Raw genomic sequence first — 20516 nt, forward strand, 5'->3', positions numbered from 1 at the left:
GCTTGCTTACCACGGCTTTCATGAATTGATTATTGTTTCCGCTGCTATCTGAATGAATGTTAATGAAAGTGCTTCGTGGATGAATGTTGGTAAACGATAGGCTGGCTAGTTAAGCAAGAGTGCTTTAGCTAGCGCCGCACGGCCCTTCACAAGGGTGTGAAAATAGTCGGACCGTGACATTTGGTATCAGAGCCAAGTCGGTGACACTTGGTGAGAGCCCAAGGTTGAGTTGCTATGTGAATTCGATAGCCTTCGTTGTTGGATTTGGGAAGCTTTGGTAAGTGACCATAGCACCCAACACTGCTGATAGGATCAGCGTGCTGGAAGCACAGGTTGAGACAACAACCAACACTATGGCCGCGGAGGTGGCCCAGGTGAGAGAACTTGTTGATGAGGTGATGGGATCACAAAAACATCAAACAGGTTTGATAGGAGACATGTCAGAGGACTTTCGCCACACAGTTGAAACTTTGCAGTCACGGATTGCTGATCTGGATGCAAAGGTGAATCTGATGGTTCTTGCTATGGGGAACTCCAACACTCCGGGAGTTAGCAAGACTAAGGTGCCAAAACCCAGGACGTATGGGGGTGCCCGAGATGCCAAGGAGTTAGAGAACTTCTTGTTTGATGTGGAGCAGTACTTTCGCGTTGTGAGGATGGCCTCAAAACAGGCAAAGGTGGATACTGCGACCATGTACTTGATTGGTGATGCCAAACTGTGGTGGCGTCCCAAGTATAGAGAAATTGAAAATGGAAACTGTGTAATTGATAGTTGGGCAGACTTGAAAAGAGAGCTCAAGGCTCAATTCTTTCCTGAAAATGTTGAGTATAATGCAAGGAGAAAACTGAGAGATCTCAAGCATACGGGGTCAATCAGCGAAAATGTGAAACAATTTTCTGCTTTGATGTTGGATATTCGGGATATGTCGGAGAAGGACAAGTTGTTCTATTTTCTAGAGGGGATGAAACTATAGGCAAGAACTGAACTTCATAGGCAAAGGGTTCAAGACTTGTCAACTGCACAAGCGGCTGCAGAACGCTTGACGGACTACGCTGGTGATGAGACCGCTTCATCCAAACGGTTTGGCGAAGAGGGAAACAGTGGAAAGTCTTTCAAGAATGGCAAACCCAAGAGTGGGGGAGCCAACTCTAAATCATCAACCTCAAAGGAAGCTTCATCGTCTCAAGGGTTCAACACACCCAATGGAAAGGGGAAGAGTAAAATTTCGTGCTACTTGTCTAGTGGGCCTCATGGAGTTTTTAAGTGCCCTCACAAAACCTCACTTAATGCTTTACAAGCTTCCATTGCAGAACAGGCAGTGGAAGACGGTGAGGAAGAGGATGATGCCCCGAGGGTGGGTTTAGTGCGGCTGGTGAGCGCATTGGAAAAGCAGGAAAAACACCAAAAGTTACATGAGACAAAGGGTTAATGTTTGTGGACTTGAGGATAAATGGGAAGAGTACTCACGCTATGGTGGATACGAGGGCTACTCATAATTTTGTTTCGCAGTTGGAAGCATGGAGACTCAACTTATCCTTAGAGAAGGATACAGGATGCATGAAAGCAGTTAACTCTGTAGCCCAGCCTACTCTGGGAGTAGCCAAGCAAGTTACTGTGAAGCTTGGACAGTGGGAAGGTCATGCGAATTTCACAGTGGTGCCATTGGATGACTTTCCAGTCATTCTAGGAATAGAGTTCCTAAGGGGAACAAGGGCAGTGCTAATGCCTTCAGCTGGTTCCCTGTGTCTGATGGGAGATCACTCGTGCATGGTGCAAGTTGTTGCAACGAAAGGAGACGACGGGAAGTCCCTTTTAGCCATACAACTCAATGAGGGATTGGGTCAGGGTGAGCAAACACGTCTAGCCACGATGGTGGTAGACAAAGAAGTAGGCCAAGAACTGGAGCCTACGACCATCTAAGCAGTGTTGGATGAGTATAAGGAGGTGTTTCCGGATAAGCAGCCTCACAATTTGCCTTCACGACGGACTGTGGAGGATGAGATCGAGTTGTTATCAGGAGTGAAACCACCTGCTAAAGGGCCATGTCGGATTGCGCCTCTTTAATAGTAGAGTTGGGGAAACTTGATGATTTGGAAGCGGGATGTGTTTGCCCTTCCAAAACACCGTTGGGAGCATCGGTGTTGTTTCATAGGAAACATGAAGAGCATCTACGGAAGGTGTTCGACAGGTTGAGGGGAAACAGTCTGGATGTGAAGAAGGAGAATTTCTCTTTCGCTCGGCAAAGTAACAAATTCCTTGGTCAAGTAGTTGAACAAGGTCGTATCCGGAGCAGTATGGAGAAGGTAAGGATGATTCAAGAACGGAAGATTCCCACAACAGTGAAGGAGTTGCGTTTCTTTTTTTGGCCTTACTAAATACTACAGGAAGTTCGTTGAGGGGTATTCGCAGAGAATGACTCCAATGACAGGATTACTGGGAAGGTATTATTGGCCGCACACGCGGGATGATGTGGTTGATTATACCAAAACTTGTCTCACTTGCCAACAAGACAAGAGGGAGCGGAAGAAGTATGGTACTTTCATGGCCGCACCAAAGTACTATTCGGCAGAGGAGACGACACAATTGTTCCTTGTGACTGTTGTGAAACATTGGGGTGTTCCCCAAGTTATTATTTGTGACCGAGACTTAATGTTCACTGACAACTTCTTGACAGAATTTTTCAGGATATTCAGGTCACATATTGACATCTCTTCGAGTTCTCACCGACAGATAGACGAACAGATGAAGAGATTCAAAGAGCTACTAGATGAGTACTTGTGTCATTGTGTCAATGACGACCAGAAAAATGGCGTGCAACTACTTGATGTGGCTCCATTCTGTGGCAACACCCAAAGGCGCTCAACAACCAACAAGAGCCCTTTTGAGCTTGTTACAGGCCAGCTTCCACTGTTACCTCACACAGTGGGTGAGCCATACAGACGAAAGAGTCCCAGGGCGTAAATCTTCACCAGTGAAGGGAGACAGAATGCAGAGTTTGCCCAAGCCTATCTGGAGAAAGCATCTGAGCAGATGAAGAAGTGGGGAGATAAGGGGAGAAGACCGCAGTTTCATATTAGCTGCCTCAAGCCATTCAACGCCAACACCAATGACCTGAGCAAAAGTCAGTCCAATAGAGTAGAGTTGAAGACAGTGCAACCTGACAGACATGACGTTGAAGAGATCCTTGCAGACAGAAAGTTCATATCCTCAAGGAAGAAGCGGCAGAAGTTCCTAGTGAAATGGAAATGCCTCGATGACAAAGAAATCAGCTGAATTTCTGCGGAAGATATTCAACCGTTCGTGGACAAATTTGAAGTGTACCTACTGCTAAAAGTCTACGAGGACGTCGACCGCATAAGTGAGGGAGAATGTCACGAGCTAAGCTTGTTCAGGGCATTATGGAATGTCACGAGCTAAGCTTGTTCAGGGCATTATGCTTGCCTGTGACCGCTTATCTCGTGTGCTTGGGATGGGTTTCCATCATGTAAATACTAGTGTAGGGTTATTTTCTGCTAGAGTCTTTGTAAGCCAAATAAGGCAGTATGACTCCTCGGTCACTTTGATGTTTCCTAGTGCCAGGATGATAATTACATAAAAATCTCTTTAGGGGAGAGTGAGTGTTCATCAGTCATTGTAAAACTCACTAGCAATTGTCAACGTGCTTAGCCTACTTGCCTCCCTTGCTAAGTACACCATGTCAACAGAGGATTTGTTAATGAATTACGTTTGCTTCAATGTTTACTACTTACTTACCACGGCTTTCATGAATTGATTATTGTTTCTGCTGCTATCTGAATGAATGTTAATGAAAGTACTTCGTGGATGAATGTTGGTAAACGATAGGCTGGCTAGTTAAACAAGAGTGCTTTAGCTAGCGCCGCACGGCCCTTCACAAGGGTGTGAAAATAGTCGGACCGTGACACGGGGGTAAGAAGTCCAAATCCCTGCAACAACCACAAATACTCCTAAGTCCTAACAATACCCCCCACCCCATCAACCGCTTCTTATAGTCTCCTGGATAAGGACAAATATCCAGAGAGTGTTTGTCCAGAACTTCCTTTATCAAGTTCCTCTTCCTAAGCCCCCCCTAACCCTCTTAACTTCCCAGCTAACTAGCTTCATAATTTCACCGGCTTACCCCCTTCCCAACCCCTTTACCACACCTGTAATTGATCAATGAAACCAGATTTTCCATTTCATGGTTTCACTATGATAGCTGCCTTTGGCTCTACTGTAACTGATTCCTCGGGCAATGAGACAATTTGATTCCTACACCTATGGGTTTAGGTTCCTTCCTCCTCTATTCCAAATCAAGAAGGCTCCTCTCAATCTTGTGATGCCTTCAACCCAATTCTCAAGAGTTTTTTGCTCCTTTGTAATAGTAAAGGGCGCACTTATGAACGGTTCTAAAATGACACGCTATTCCGTCTCATCACCCCAGATAGTAGGAAGAAAGGAGGAGTTTTGGTACTTCAACCGAGGAAAACTCGGACTCACCTCTTTGTTTGGATCGCTGTTGAAGCTTCATTATGGTCATCCTATTAAAGCTTTATTATATTCTAGAGGAATTAATTTTCAATTCAGATGCCAGCAATGTTTGGGTGAGCTATAAACTAAACAACCATAATCTCAAGGCTTGTTTGTTTAGGATCAGTATTTGGATGCAAATGAAGGACAGCAGTCCATCTCCAGTTGAATGGGCATGGATCCCACCACAACAACAACTAAAGTCCTTCTCCCAACCATTAATTACAGTCACAAACAAAATAAATAAAAATTAAACATATCCCTGGAAACTTTATTATTAGAGAAACTATGTGATCTTTAACAAAACAATACCAATATACTTGCATGTGACTGAAAAATGCTACCAGAATTTGAATCTACATAATAATAGGATGATTCTTCTAATGCTTGGGCAGGTTCAAATGATCGTCTTAAAAATATTAATGATCCAATTCAGATTTAGATGATCATCCGAAGAAGATTAATTATCCAATTCAAATTAAAAGGTACCCACCAGCAGAGTGTGTTTTTAAGCTACGTTCTAATGACCCAAAGAAGATAGAAATATGGCTGCCACATGAGGGGGAATGCAAAAGGGCAAGGATTTCATAAGAATCCAAGTCACATTAAAAGGTCTCCTCTACCCAAAAAGTGTTTGCGAGCAAATTTTTAAATTTTTAGGAACTTAAAGATGATGAAAGAAGGGCACCATAGGAAGTATTGCACAAAAGAGTAATGGGGTTCTCTCTTGAAATTAGCTAATAAGATATTAGCTGAGTGTCAGTCTTCACTAATCAAAACAAGAACCACAAGAAGAATTGAAGTTGATGGCAAGAAACAAAATGGCAGGCATTGCAATTAGGTGATCCAGAATCGCATATTTGCTGTTGAAGGAGTGGCAGAAGCTCATTGAAGATTCAAGCATAAAACATTTGAAACGTGTTCAAAGAAACTAATAATAGTCCCATATGGTGTACCTAATACTTGTCATTAACTTAGTGAGGAGAAATTTGTAACTAAATTAAGAATTTGAATTCAGACTAGTTCAAAGATGCTGTACTCCGAAGATTCACTATGCCTCTTATAGACAAAACTATCTTTTGTCAAATGATTTATTATTTTATTTTTTATTTTTTTTTGGCAACTTAAACAGTGATTTAATTTCAAATCTGCAGAATACAAGATGATAACAAAAAGTTTGAACTTAAATACTTGCTTACGCATAATCAGAAAATAGAAATTTTCCTCCAGAGTAAACTGACTTGTGTCCTGATTTAAGGACAATTTTTTGTTGTCAAAAGAAAATCTAAGAATTCTATTGGCTAAAAGTCCAGATGGATGCATTTTCCAAGAACATTTTTTTTATTTCTAACAGCCCAGCCTCAGAAATTTACATTTAGAGGCAAGCAAGTTTCCAATAACAACAAAAAAAAATTCAGAAGGGGATAAAAACACTTCATCAAGTCAAAAAATTTAAAAAATAAAATAAATAGAATAAGCCTTCAAGAGAAATGAATGCATATAATTTCAAGCCAAAGTGTGACTCCAAGCTTGTCCAAGGCCCCATTTTTGCCTATGGCCACTTGTCTCATGCCCATTCACCTTGCATCCGACATGCAAATAGCAGAGTAGGATTTACATTTGGGTCATCATCCATCCCTCTTTAGGAGAGGGTGAATGTCCATTAATCTTCAATAACTCACTAGCATTGTATCCATGTTTTGGCTACTTCCCTCCCCATTAAACTCACATTGATTATGAAATCACTTGCTTTACTTTCCACCATGTGATTCATTTAACTTCTTCATGCTTGCTTAATGGTTGCTACTTACTTTGTATTCGATGCTTGTGAATATTTATATTCATGTGATTGGACTTTCAATTGGCTAGTTCTATCTTTTGTGCCACAAATAGTGTCCCATGGTCCTCACTCTATGGAAATTGTTCAATTGTGAGAGCTCGTATTAGAACTTGGTTCACTGCTTTGTGATTCAATTGCCTTCTGATTGTGTGATTGGTTGAAGCATCAAGGGGGCATTTGGTTCGCGGTATCAAAAATATTCCCATGGTCAATTCCAAGAAATGACTTCATGGGAATGGGATGCCTACCTCATGCGAATATTTTTGTTTGGTTCACACTGTACAATTCCAAGAATGATCAACAGAATGCCCAAGTCAATGTTTGGTTCTATATAGAAATCCTAGCAGACATTTCAAGAAGATGAGCATTATACCCTTGACCAAGGTCTTAAATTTTGATTTCGACTAAAATTTCAAAACTCCAAAAGTACGGAAATTTCAATGGAAAAGAATGATGAAAATTAGTAATAAAGCATAAAATTCTTCTATGAAACTTTAGAAATGATTAATAGACATAACAATGTAAGTTCTAGGGCTAACATATTACAAATTAAATACATTTATGTTGTGTATAAGGTGGCATTGCGGTAATGTAATATGTGTATTAAACATATTCGTAATATAATGTGTATTAAACATATTCGTAATACAATATGTGCATTAAACATATTAGGTAGTATAAAAGAAATTCATAAATCAATTAAATATCATTTATTATAAAAATAAAGATAATTTAGACATGAATGTTTCAATAAAATGTTGTTGTAAGTTTAATTTTTCATGTAATTTAAGAATTCCTTGTAATAATCTTTTGTTTCAATAAATAAAAATAAAAATAAAAAAAGATAAATTAAGAAATGAATTTCACTTGGTATCAAAATCTCACATTTGACTTCTAAGGAAATCATATCCTATACTTAAAATTTTGACAAGTTTCACTAAAATTTTGAGATTTCGATAAATTTCGGGCGATTTTTTGAAATTTCGATGTAAATTACGCAAGATGGAAATCAACTGCCATGTTGATTTCGAGGGTAGCAAAAAGTGGATATTTTGATGGAAATTTTGATAATTTCATGGAAATTTAAGACCATGCCCTTGACCTGCGTATAAATAATAAGGGAAGAATAACTATACTCAACACACACATAAAAACTACTAATAATTGCCTCGAATTTAACTTGTATCCTAAAACTTTCAGCAATCATAAACTTAAAAAATTCAATACTTGACAATCCAATTAACCAAAATAATTGGGGGCAATACAATCTCCAAATTTTAATCATTACATTATATTTATTATAGCATATGTAGTAATACTAATAATAACGACAACAACATTTCCATTTTTATTAATAATTTATTATTTTAAATATAATAATATTAACATGTAATGATGTTATATTATGAGGGCATTGATATCCAACAAGCCAAAATAGGGAAGGCAATTTGGTCCCAAAAATCGGACTCCCATGAAAATTAGATTCCCATGAAGCTTACCTAGAAGGAGGGTGGGAATAGATGCCCATGTTTTGTAGGGGTCTTCGTTGTATGAATGTTAAGATAATAGCCATCTCATATTCAGATTCCCAAACAAACATGTGAACGAGATGCCATAGACCTCACATTCCTAGGAATGTTGAAAGATGCCACAAACCACACAACCCCCAAGAATCATCGCACTAATAAAAAGCGGCTCAATGAGCTCGAGTCACAAGTCACCCATGTCTACGAGGTGGCCAAATTTATTGACTACACTATTGTGCTCAAAGGGCCTCAAAAGCAACAACTAGGCTCATTCTTGATCTCTTGGAGGGCTTCCATGGTACGCTTGAAGCCCTAGGGGAGCTAACAACCAATGGGCCCTACATCATGAGATAAGGGGAGCTAACCACCAACATGAACCTTTTAATTTGAGACAATGAGAATAACAATTCTATTGGGATGAAATATGTTAGGGTTGAGGTGCCAAAACCTAAAGCATTAAATGGCACCTACAATGCACAATCATAGAGTTAAATTTGAGTAATTTGGCCAATTCTTTTGTCAAAATTTTAGATTTTGGCAAGTTTTTGAAACAAAATTGAGTTTCGATTTTCTTTGCAAGATTTTGATCAAAACTCCAAAATTTTGGTCTTTGTGACCAAAACTCCAAAAATTGAAAATTTAAAAAAATAAAATAAATAATAAAGAAGAGAAAAAAATTATTCACAATCATCTATTTTATTACTTCCCAAAGTTTGATCTAATTTCCATAATTTATTATAAGTTTCCTAAATTTTTTAAAGATCAAAATTTATGTGAATTGAGCCCTTCAAAATTTCCATCGAAATCAAAAGTTTAGCTGTTAAAGGGAGCTGTAAAACTTCCTCTTTGAAAAGGATCAATACTTCTATGTAGATAGGGACAAATAGGATAAAGCTAAAGCATGTATGGCTACAATGTACTAATGTGGAGATGATAAACTATGGTGGGGGAACCAAGTACAATGAAATTCAACATATGCACAGTCAACCCTTGGGGAGAGTTGGAACTTGGATGAAAGAGCTCAAGACTCAATCATTTTAAAAGAATTTTGATGCGGCTTCCGAATCTTAAACACACTAGGACAATCAAGGAGAATATGCAACGCTTATGTTGGACATGCAATACATGTTGTAGAAGGATAAATTATTCTACTTCCATGAACGGTTGAAACCATGGGCAGGGAGCTTAACCCAATCAAAAAAGGATTGGGACTTGGCTACAGCCAAGCGACAACTAAGCACTTGACTAACAACATTGAAGAAAAATTTTCACTTCTCCTAAAATGGGTGCTTAAAGGGCAGCAAAAGTTTCAAGCCCAAGGGGAGAGTTGATACCGAGCCAACATCTTCAAAGGAGTCATCCTCACCTCAACCTTCCACTAACGATGCACATTTCCTATAGCAAGGCGATTATCACACTGTTAATTGCCATTACAAGTCTTCACTCAATGCCTTACAAGCTTCCATTGTTGGGGATCACAACTCACAGGATAGGAGGAGAATGAGGAGGAAGACTTAAGCATAGATGCTAGATGGTTGATTAATACATTCAAATGGTCAAGGAAAGAACCAAATGGGTACCCAAGCAAAGGTCTTGATATTCAGGGACTTAAAGATCAACAAGATGAGCTTTCATGACATGATATACACGAAGGCCACACCACCCACAGCTCTATCTTGTAAGGTGAAGCGTAGAGACATAGCTTGAATCTTGAAAAAGATCCAAATCACATAAAAACAATGAATTACTTGACCCAATCAAACTTGGAGAGGGCAAGCATGCGTCTACAAAGCTAGTTCCTTGGGAGAAACAAGCCAATCTCACAAGGGTGACTTCCAAATGACACTAAGGATGGAATTCTTTGCAGTGACTAAGGTCATCCCCATGCCTTTTGCTAGATCTCTCTTGGGTGATAACCCTTAGATGGTTCAAGCCATATGAAAGAAAATAGGTGAGGAAAAGTTCCTATCTTCCATACAACTTACGATGGTCCCTATACGTCTTAAAGCTAGGTCATTTTGCTTGATCTCTCTATTTGATGGGTGATAACCCTTACATGGCTCAGTTCAAATCAAAGAAAATGGATAAGGGGAAGTTCCTCTCTTCACTACAACTCAAGAAGGGTCTAGAAGAGGGAGAACCAACTTACATCATCTTCAAGGAGGTGGATGAAGAAGTGGTGAAAGTTGACATTTGCTGCCATCCAAAATGTGTTAAGAGTTAGTCCCAAGTTGTAACGCCAGATAAGCTACCCAAGACCTTACCTCCACGACAAGGTGTTGACCATGAAATTGAGTTGCTAGTTGGGCCTCTACTAAGGGGTCATACTATATAGCATCCCCTAATTCAAAACTACAAAAGCAACTCAATGAACTACTGGAAGCAGGTTTTATAGGACCCTCTAAAGCACAATCAGAGCACCAATACTATTTCACATAAGGATATAAATTGATTTGGGTTGGCGGATGTCCCACCCTAATGTGCCTTTATAGAAGCAGATTTGGTAGCTTTTGAAACAAATTATGGACAATAGTTACAATGAATTTTGTAATTTGAGGCAAATTCGGGACAATAAGTGGGAAACAAAATCTGCCCCACCCTGAATGCTGCCAGCTTACCAAAACCCACCTCAATTTCACCTGAATATAAATAAATTAACAAACAAATATATGCAAAGACATATGCATGTGTCTATGCATATGAGTATAAACTAGTATTTTTAGTCAAGTTTATAGCTATCTAATTTATTACCGTCATTTTATTATATATTATTCTACTAGTAAGGTTATGTTCCATCATTGATATACTTGTATTAAATTAAGATAAGTTATTTAATTTTAATAATGCAAAGACATAAGGATTGTTTTTGTTTTAGTTCAAAATTTCGTACGTTCTTCTATAGTTGGCAGACAGATAAGGATCCCCGATAGGAGGCGATTCCCTAATGAGGCAGGGATGGGGATATATATAATGCTCCAAATCAGATTTGGAGCAGTAGGAATGACAGGATTCAAGTTCTCTCCCCCTTTGCCCAATTTCCCTAATTTCAAAACAAACATGACTGTAGCCAACAAATGTGAGTGAAAAGCGCTTAACAAATTCACTCTGCACAAAAGGTGCCCCATCCCTTTATAATTACGAATTTATTTTACCAACTCTGTCATGCCAAGTTCTTCACCAGCCTTACTATCAAGTGCAATAGCAGGGCAGCAAACTTCTTGTGCAACTCGCTCAAAGAATATTTCATGACTACTTGGGCAACTCACTAAGAGAATGTTTCATGACAACCTCAACAAGTGTAGTGATATAACTTGATGATATTGTTGCCTAGAGATCTACTCTAGAAGAACATAACTACAAGTTTGGTACATGGGAATGGAATAGGATCAGGTGGAAAAGAATCAAACTTATCACTTGATGTCATCACGCTCTCCCCATTCAAATTTTTTTCCATTCCTACCCCATTCCATTCCGCAAACCAAACATGACACAAAGGCATTTGCAGAAGGTATTCCATAGGCTAAAAGAGAATAGCCTATATGTTAAGAAAAAGAAATGCTCCTTTGCTTAAAGGCATATCAAGTTCCCTGGCCACGTGCTTCAGCAAGATTAAATCTAGCTCAACAAGGAGAAAGTAAGAGCTATCCAAAATTACAACAATAATGAAAAAACTTTATTCCTTTCTTTGTATCACCAATTTTTATTGAAAATTCTTGGAGAGGTACTCCAAGAGATCCGCCTAAATTAGGGTCAATAAGTGGATGAAGGAGTGTTATGAAACCTTTGACAACTTGAAGGGAACCACGATGAATGATCATTTCCCTTGCTCTTCTTCACATCATGAAACCTTTTGACATATAGACTTATGCACCACTTTGTACTCAGTGGGGTCTTAAGGTCATCCCTATCGCCAACAAGTAGAGAAGCCAAATGTAAGAGTGAAAGAATTGTTGGCAGTTATCCATCACATTGAGGGTGGCAGCGGCCCAATGTGCTTAGGACAAAGCTCATTGTGAAGATGGATGACTCGGCTTGGCCACTTATTTACATAACCCAAGTTATCCCCATTCAAGATTGTTGGCAAAAAAATTTTATCAAAGTTTGAATCAAAATGTATATTCTATGAGTTGAAAGGCCAAGCATGTGGCCATCCAAATGGTAGCTCACTTGATAGCCCGTAACAAGGCCACAACAATGAAGAAGCGAATCAAAGAGGACCTTGCCAAAGATCCAATAGCCCAAACCATCATAAATCTAATGGATGAGGGAAAAGCTCACCAATTTATTGGCAAATGATGAGTTATTATGGAAACAAAAATTGAGTTTGTTCCCCAAGCTCATGACCCAACGAAGGTGCTACTACAAAAGTGCTATGATGCCTTGTGGGCAAGCCACTCAGCATGGCAATGGACTTTGGCATCATAGCAATAGGTGTACTACCAGCAAATGTGGGGGAGGAAGTGGTATGCAAACATGTATCTCATGTCATCAAACAAAGTTGAGTTGCTCGGAGAAAGATTGCAGGGCTAGTTGGTAACATAGGAAAGTGTCTCACATAATTTCATAATTTAAAGGCACAAGGACATTGCTTCTTTACTTATGACTATGAACAAGCTTTCAAAGCACAAAACTTTCATCCCAACACCAAAGTATTGCTCGATAAGAAGAACCATACTATAAACATATTGTGAAAGACATTATAAGACGAAATTTTTTGTGAGAACTCTTTAGAATCCTTGGATTACATATGGATGTCTCCCTTAAGCAATCTACCTTAGACGCATAGCCAAACAAAGAGATTAAGCAGGCTAATCAAGTATTTGCACTATTTTGCTTACACCAACAAAAGGAACTAAGTGCAATTACTTGACATCACTCAGTTCTATTTCAATGCCCGTAAGAGTTACCATCACCAACAAAAGCCTATTTGAGCTTTTCACAGACCAATGGTCATTGTTTTCCCCACATAATGGATGAGACACACACAAGGAAGAATCACATGCCTGAATTTTCACCAAAGAATGACAATAGAATACAAGCCTACATCTTCACCAAAGAATGAAGATAAAATAGAAATTGCCCAAGCCTACCTAGACACAGCCATCAAGAAAATAAAGACATGGGCAAATCACAAGAGGAGACCGTTATACATCAAGATGGGTGACTTGGTGCTCATTAAGCCTCTTCCAAAACAACTCAAGTCTCTCCCAACCCAAGATAGGAGACTACTTTGCAAATATTAAAGCCTAGTCCTTGGTCTAGCCAAAGCTAGAAGGTCTCTTACAAAAGTAATCCTCTAGCTTAAATGACAATGCACCTAATGATTCATTTCATGCGCCTCAAGCCATTCGACACCAACAACTGAGATCCATCCCGCAATTAGTCAACCAAGGGACTATTGAAGATCGAGCAACTTAGTAGAAAAGTAGTTGAAAAGATCCTTGCACAAAGTTTGGATCATAAAAGGCATCAACGACCAATGGTCTTAGTTAAGCTTGTCCAAGGCCTTCATTCTTGCCTATGGCCCCTTGTCTCACACCCATTCACCTTAGATTCATCAAGTAATAGTAGTGTAGGATTTAGATTTTGGAGTCATTATGTAAATATGTAAAAGCTTAGGGGAGAAAAGTATCCTCAAGCCAGTTGAGATTTGCATAGAAAGCTCTTTAAGGGAGGTGGGTGTTTATCAATTTTGTATAACTCACTAGCACTGTAATCTTGTTTAGCCTACTTGCCTCCATGCTAAACACTACAAATGCATAATGAAATCATTGAAATGAACCACCTTGCTTTACTTTGCACCTAAAGATTCACTTTTTCTCCTCATGCTTACTTTGCTAGCTCCTTACTTTGTATTCAATGCTTGCTTCATGTTCATGAGATGGACCCACAATACTCTTTCCAATAGGCTAGTTTAAGTTGCATGCCACAACAAATGCCGCACAGTTCTCACACTAAGGGGAGTGTTTAGCTTGTGTGTGGGGATCACACCATAGCAACATTACCTCTATTTCCACCGCCCCCCACTTACTCTGCTCTTCACACTTACTCTGCTCTTCATACCACCATCATCAATTTTACCAATTAAACTTTTTTCAGGGGTTACTAAAAAGTGATGTGGGCAGTGGCTACCAAATGAAAAAACGGCGCAAAAAGTGACAATATTTTTAAATAAGAAATGGATAGCAGAGAATGCAAAATGCAACTATAAGGTCCTTGGTGGTTTACAACAACGCTAGTCAATGCCAGGAAGCTGCACAATACTCTTAAACGCTAGTCAATGCCAGGAAGCTGCACAATACTCTATCTGCCAAAATTTAACTAAGAAATTACTGAAGCCCAGTATTTACATGTTCAAAGCTAAAAAATCTATATCAACTTAACCATCATAAAGTGACAGCGACTGAAAAAGTGAAATCTAGAAACAAAACCAGATGAACCCAATGGTGAAAAAAACAAGACTATAAATGACCTAAAACCCTAACACATACAAAGTAAAAATACTCGAAAAGACCAAGAATTTCAAAAACGAGGAAGGCCATACCTTGTGGTCGCCCCCGCCAGTAGCAAACCTGAGGCCACCTGGTTGAATATCAATGGAGAAAATTTGCATACCCTCATGCATAACCCAACTGGGTTTCTCTGCAATCATCTCTGCTACGTGTTTCTGAGACCCACACAGTTTTTCTCACCTCGTCCTTACAAACCTACCAACCCGGTTGGCAAATTTATGGTTTTGAGACCAAACAAAACCCTAGAGAGGTACATCAGAAAAATCCCAAATCATGAAAGGAAGGAAAAACTAGCTGCGGGCTTAGTGAGCAACCAGCCTTTCGAAAATGGTGAAAGAAAAGCCCTAGTGAGCTCTAGAGAAGATCGAGCAAGCAACTTCTAACGGTCAAATATTCTGGAGTGTTGTGGGTATTTGGACAGGCGAAAGGCAAAAGACGGAGTCGTCAAAAGTGACCAACGGAATAACAAAGAATTAAGGTGGATTGCAATGGCCGGAAGTGTAAAGTGCAGAGGACTTTCAGAAACAAGGGCGCGAGTCTGCCACTTTACAATTCTTTTAGATTTACACTTTGTCCCCAACAGTTAGGAACATTTTTTCTTTCCCCCATGAATGATCAAAGTTTATATGGTCCAACATAGGGTGGCAAAACGGTTCACGGACCGAGTTTGGACGAGGTAAATGACTCGGATCTTAAACGGGTCGCGATAATGCAAACCTTAATCCGCCCATTTATTAAAGTTGCCCATTTAAAAAATAATTATATATTTTAATTTTTTAAAATTTATTTTTTAGAGAAAAGTACTCATTTTATTTATTAAATCTTTAAAAATAAACATAAAATGCAAAAAAAAAAAGTGTACATCCACGCCGAGATAGAGATTAAGGCCTAACCCATGGAGATAGAGATGGAAATTCAGAGACTCATGAGACTAAGAGTGAGAGGGAGGTGAAGATCGTGAAAACCTAGAGGGGCTGAGGGAGAATAAGAGTGAGAAGGAGGGGGACGGCGTGCGGGACGGCGACGACGACGACGTGCTGGTGTGCGGCGTGCAGTGCTGGGAAGGTGTGGGTAAGTCGTAACCATTTGACAAGGGAACGGGAAGATAAGATGGTGTTCTTTGAAGGGAGCAAGGGTTTTGGCGACGTCAACTCTTTGTTGACGGCGTCGACGGAGATGTTGGGGAAGGAGGCATTGGCGGAGATGCTGGATTGCTGGGAAAGTAAGACTAAGAGAATATATTACAGTTTCTTTTAAATAGGTATTAGGTATATATAGGAAAAAAAAATGGGTCACCCGTCCCGACCCAAACTCGGTTTAACCCGTTTATAAACGGGTGGGTCATTGACTTTTATAGACTCGAACCCGCCTTAACTGGGCAGATCACAGATGACCTATGGGGTCATGACCCGTTTTGCCAGGCCTAATCCCATCGTACATCCGTCTCCGCTCAAAGACGAAGTAATAAGGACCTAGTCTCAAATTTGGTAGAGAAAGAATATGCTATTGCTAAGCATTTTGTTTCTTAATTCTCAAATTTGTTACTAGCCTACTCATTTAAGAGAGAGTTTTGTGAGTATCTATATGACCTCCCTTATGATGGATTTAAACTTAGCATCTTTAAAGTTGAAATAGAGTAAATAATAGTTTTAAAATACTTTGATATGTACATGACTTCTTAGATATAGGAAAATCAATATGCATGATTAACAAAAGTAAACATTTAAAATCTTAATCTACCCTACATTTCAATGTTATGCCATTGCATGAATGCATGGATGACGAATTTCCTAGATATTTTTATTATTTTAACATCTATGAAACTATATTTGATGTTACACTAAAAATATTATGAATTTTTTGGAATGAAAAGTCAAACACAAATTATGACAAGTGTCATATTCTATCCAATTCAACTTTATTGAGTCTACTCTAGTGTTACAGAGTCTAATCTACAAAACAAATGCACCATGAAAGTCTAAGCCCATATGTTCAATGTTGTTATGGCAAGTATTATCAAAGCAATAAATTTAGTTCTTGAATCTCCTTATCTAAAAGGTGTCTCAATTCTCATTCTATTAGTCTTTTTGTAATTTCCTCTACAAAACCATTTCTATGGTTATCATCAATTGTTTGAATCCAATCATTTATCAGAGGTCATCATCAACCATTTAAAGCCAACCATTCATGAAGGACTATCCAATACAAATCTATTCAATATAGTCAATACTACAAAGCTCAATCTATAAAACAAATGCACCTTAAAACTAGCCAAAATTGTACATCTATTGTTTTTTATCATACTTGCTGGGATATTGTTAATGCAAGTATCATTGAAGCAATCTCCTCTTTCTTTATAGTGGTTTTTTAGAAAAGTTAAAGTGTACTAAATTATGTTAGTTCTTAAGTCTCGTTAGCTAGAAGGTCTCTTAGATTCTCATCTTGTTAATCTTCTTGTGATGTCATGTGCAAAATCATGTCTAAGTCGTCATCAATTTTTTTAAAACCAGTTCTTGGTCATGTTATTCCTCCTTATCAAAAGGCATTTGTGAGAGGTAGGAACATTTCTAATAATTTACTCCTCACCCATGGAATTCATCTATTCGATTTAGGAGGCAAGGTTGTGTTTCATTTTACTCATCAAAGAATACAATAGGGGTTGTCCTTTTTATAAGGTTGTGGGATGGTTACATGTAGCTTGTCAACTTTGGACATTACAAAATACACAAATTGTCATATCTTGAATAGTAGTTGTTCTTTCGTGTTTTTTTTTTTAACATCTTTCTAGTAAATAAGCTCCATTAATTAAAGGAGCATTAGGGCCTAAATCATTCCATGTACAACTGAACCATTTTCTAGATTAAAACAAAAGCATAGCAATAAGAAAGGAACAAGACAACCCACAAATTAAGCTATATAATTCTTTAAAAATAAAACTACATCTTCATCTTGCTTGTTTTTTAAATATGTTAAACAAATCTTGTGCATTTGGTTCAATGCCAAAATTTTAAAATAAAAAAATATTGTCCTAAATTATCCTAAAGAATCCACTAGCCACTACACCAAATGAAGTTGGATCCGCAATCCTCTTCCTCTAGCTTCTTTGATCTACAAAATATAAAGAATAAAATGAATACAAAAAACTACTACAAATTTATGTATGTGCGTGCATGCGTATATAAATGAGAAAACAATAAAAAAGATGCAAAACTTTAATAGAAATCACCATTATAAAAATCTAAAGCAAATGAACTAGGAGTTTTAGGCATAAATTTCCCATATTGCCACTACATATAATTTTGTATTGGGAATAATTATAGCTTGCACCCTTACACACACATGAAATTGTTATGTATAAAACTCAAACCTATAAACGTTATGTATAATTAATTGTTGTATTATTAGACCATCAAATGCATTTTGATTATATATCTTTGCTTGATAAACTCGTGGCTCAATATCATTACCAAATATTTGACAAAATGGGAGCATATCACCTTGAATATTGAAAATTGAGCTACATTGTGCTTGTTGTCACATAAAATTTGTTAAATACCCATAAAGATATAAGTATATATATAAGTAAAATAAATAAAGCAAAGCAAAGTATGCATACCTTTGTTTTCAATGGTGATGGAATTTTCTAGTTGGTTTTTCAAGGATTTCTCTTGCAAGCCTATTCAAATATATATACATACATACATACACACACACACACACACACACATATATATATGTATGATGAAAGAATTATAGAAGACGAGAAATGATTCACTATAGTACTTTCTTTTTTTATGGCGTTGACTATATTTTCCATTCTAGATATCTTTCCTTTTGAAGGCAAACGATCCTTATGCCTAGTTCTTAAAGGGCTAAGCAATCTATCTGATACTACATTTTTTACTCCCATCAACCCACAAAGTAAGACAAGCTCCTACACTTTCACTAGTTGGAAATTCAAGAAGGATTTTCTCAATGATTTCATCAATAGACTTCTTTATGCCTTTAACTCTCTCACTAGATTCTAACCCATTATCTGCAAGTAAACAAAAGTAAGCAAAAAAATTATTTTCATGCTTCTGTTAGGGATCGGGGATTGTTAGCCATGGTAGCTACACTATCATGGTTTATATGTTTTGATGATATTAACTTATATGTTGTTTCTAGTACTTCCATTTTTGCATATTATGTTTAGTACAGGTTCAAGGGACGAATACATAAAGTATTGGTCATAAGGCAAAGATCGGACTGAGTAGAAGTTCGAATAGGAAAGATCAAATAGACACTCACTTGGAAATGATTCAAGCACACCCAAGGAAGCTTAATGTACAATTGTTTATTTGTAATATGGGTTGTGTGAGGTAGGAACATTTTGTAACTCTTGCGGTTTTCATTCTCGCATGATTTTTGAGCAAAGAGTTGAGCAAAATGCATGTATATTAGGACACATGAGTTTATAAGATTTCATCTAAAGTCAACAAACTCAACATTCATGGTTTTCAAAGTTAACTCAAAGAGTTTATCAAAAGAATCCTATACTCAAAGTTGTTTTACAAAGGGCCTAGTTTTCAACATCTTGATTTTTTAAACATTTTCATACTTGGTCCCCCTTTTGACAAAACATGGTTTATGTCCTAAAATTTCAAGAAAGACAAGTATACTTTTATAAAAGACATACTTAGCATATAAGATATCGAAATAAGCTTTCAAATGTGTTTTATTAATCAAGATATCTTATATTCAAAGGGAAACTCATTTGGACAAGTATTAAACTTTATTAGCCTTAATATATTTCATATACTTTTGTCAAGGAATGTTTTAAGTCATTAAAAGGCTTTTTGATAAGGAAAAAACAGAGCACTCGTCGACTAGAATAACTAGTAGCTATTGTCTCGCAACCTAGGTGACTAGTCGACTAGTGCAGGGCACTTGTCGACTAGTGGACGGGGCTAGTAGACTAGTGAGTGGGACTAGTCGACTTGTAACGCCCCAAACCTGCCACGCGGGGGCCCAGTGCATTAAGAGACCGACACGTGTCTCTGATACCATTTACACAGCGAAAATAATAAATATCTTCAACAGCAAATACCAGAGAGCTATATTTACATGCATTGATCCATAATAATTACAACCTAATCCTTCATATTAAAAATCTAGAATTAATACATATTAAACATAAACTAAATACATATCCGATCTACTATATTTAACTCACAAAACTACCCCGCCCTAGAGCTATCTAAGCTCGATCACCTGGGTAACCTAAAAAGATTTAGCATATGACGGGGTGAGACACCTCTCAGTAAGGAAGAAATAATTTCTAATAGTGTGTGGTTGAAGTGTTTATAATATAATTAAATATTCATCTAAAGTGTACACACAGTTCACAAGAAGTCCAAATAACATGCCCATAATCACACAAGATCAACGTCTTTATCTTCCAACCACATACCCATAATGTCACGCCCTAAACCCAGAAATGGGACCTAGGGGTGAATTTAGTAACCTAACTTGTCTCTGTATCAATTAAAACATATATGATACCACATACAAAAAGGGTCCGACCCCATGGGGTGAACAGATGCCCTATATACATACATACATATGTCCATACTCATCAAAATACACAGCAGAATACGGTCTTTTATACATAACCAATATCATATCAGAGTCTATACTATACATGCTAGGATACACCTTCCCATAATACATACATAACCCAGGTGTCTACAAAAACATCTCGACAACCTGGATACCAAGACTCGTACCTAGAAGGTACTAGCAGTAACTACGACACCCTTGTGTCCCGACGCTAGGATGCTACTTACCGCTACCCGAAGGCTCTGAAAAATATTGTACATACATTTGGGGTGAGACACCTCTCAGTAAAGAAGAAAACAGTTTATATCAGTGTGTGGCATACCAGTGTCATTTTTCATACTTCATAACACTATACATACGATATAGTTTGAAACAATTCGTACATTTTCATACAAATACATATAGTTCCAGTATTTTCAGAAAACCATTCCAGTTCATACGATACCCAACATACATACATACATACATACATACATACATACATACGGTCAGTGTCATCACACTAGTTC

At 37.9% G+C, this 20516-nt stretch overlaps 1 protein-coding gene across 1 annotated transcript in view; it reads right to left on the reverse strand.

Annotated features, from left to right (window-relative positions):
• The window catches only part of LOC131149445 (protein HIRA), a 47573-nt gene extending 32565 nt beyond the window's left edge, over nt 1–15008 (reverse strand). Inside the window, exon 1 of the mRNA XM_058099888.1 lies at nt 14439–15008. Coding sequence (XP_057955871.1) covers nt 14439–14546 — 108 coding nt within the window. The 5' untranslated portion in view covers nt 14547–15008. The remainder of the gene's footprint in view (nt 1–14438) is intronic.
• Between the last annotated feature and the right edge of the window lie 5508 nt (nt 15009–20516).

Source organism: Malania oleifera, chromosome 2 (genome assembly GCF_029873635.1).
Source record: "Malania oleifera isolate guangnan ecotype guangnan chromosome 2, ASM2987363v1, whole genome shotgun sequence".
NCBI classification, from domain to species: domain Eukaryota; kingdom Viridiplantae; phylum Streptophyta; class Magnoliopsida; order Santalales; family Ximeniaceae; genus Malania; species Malania oleifera.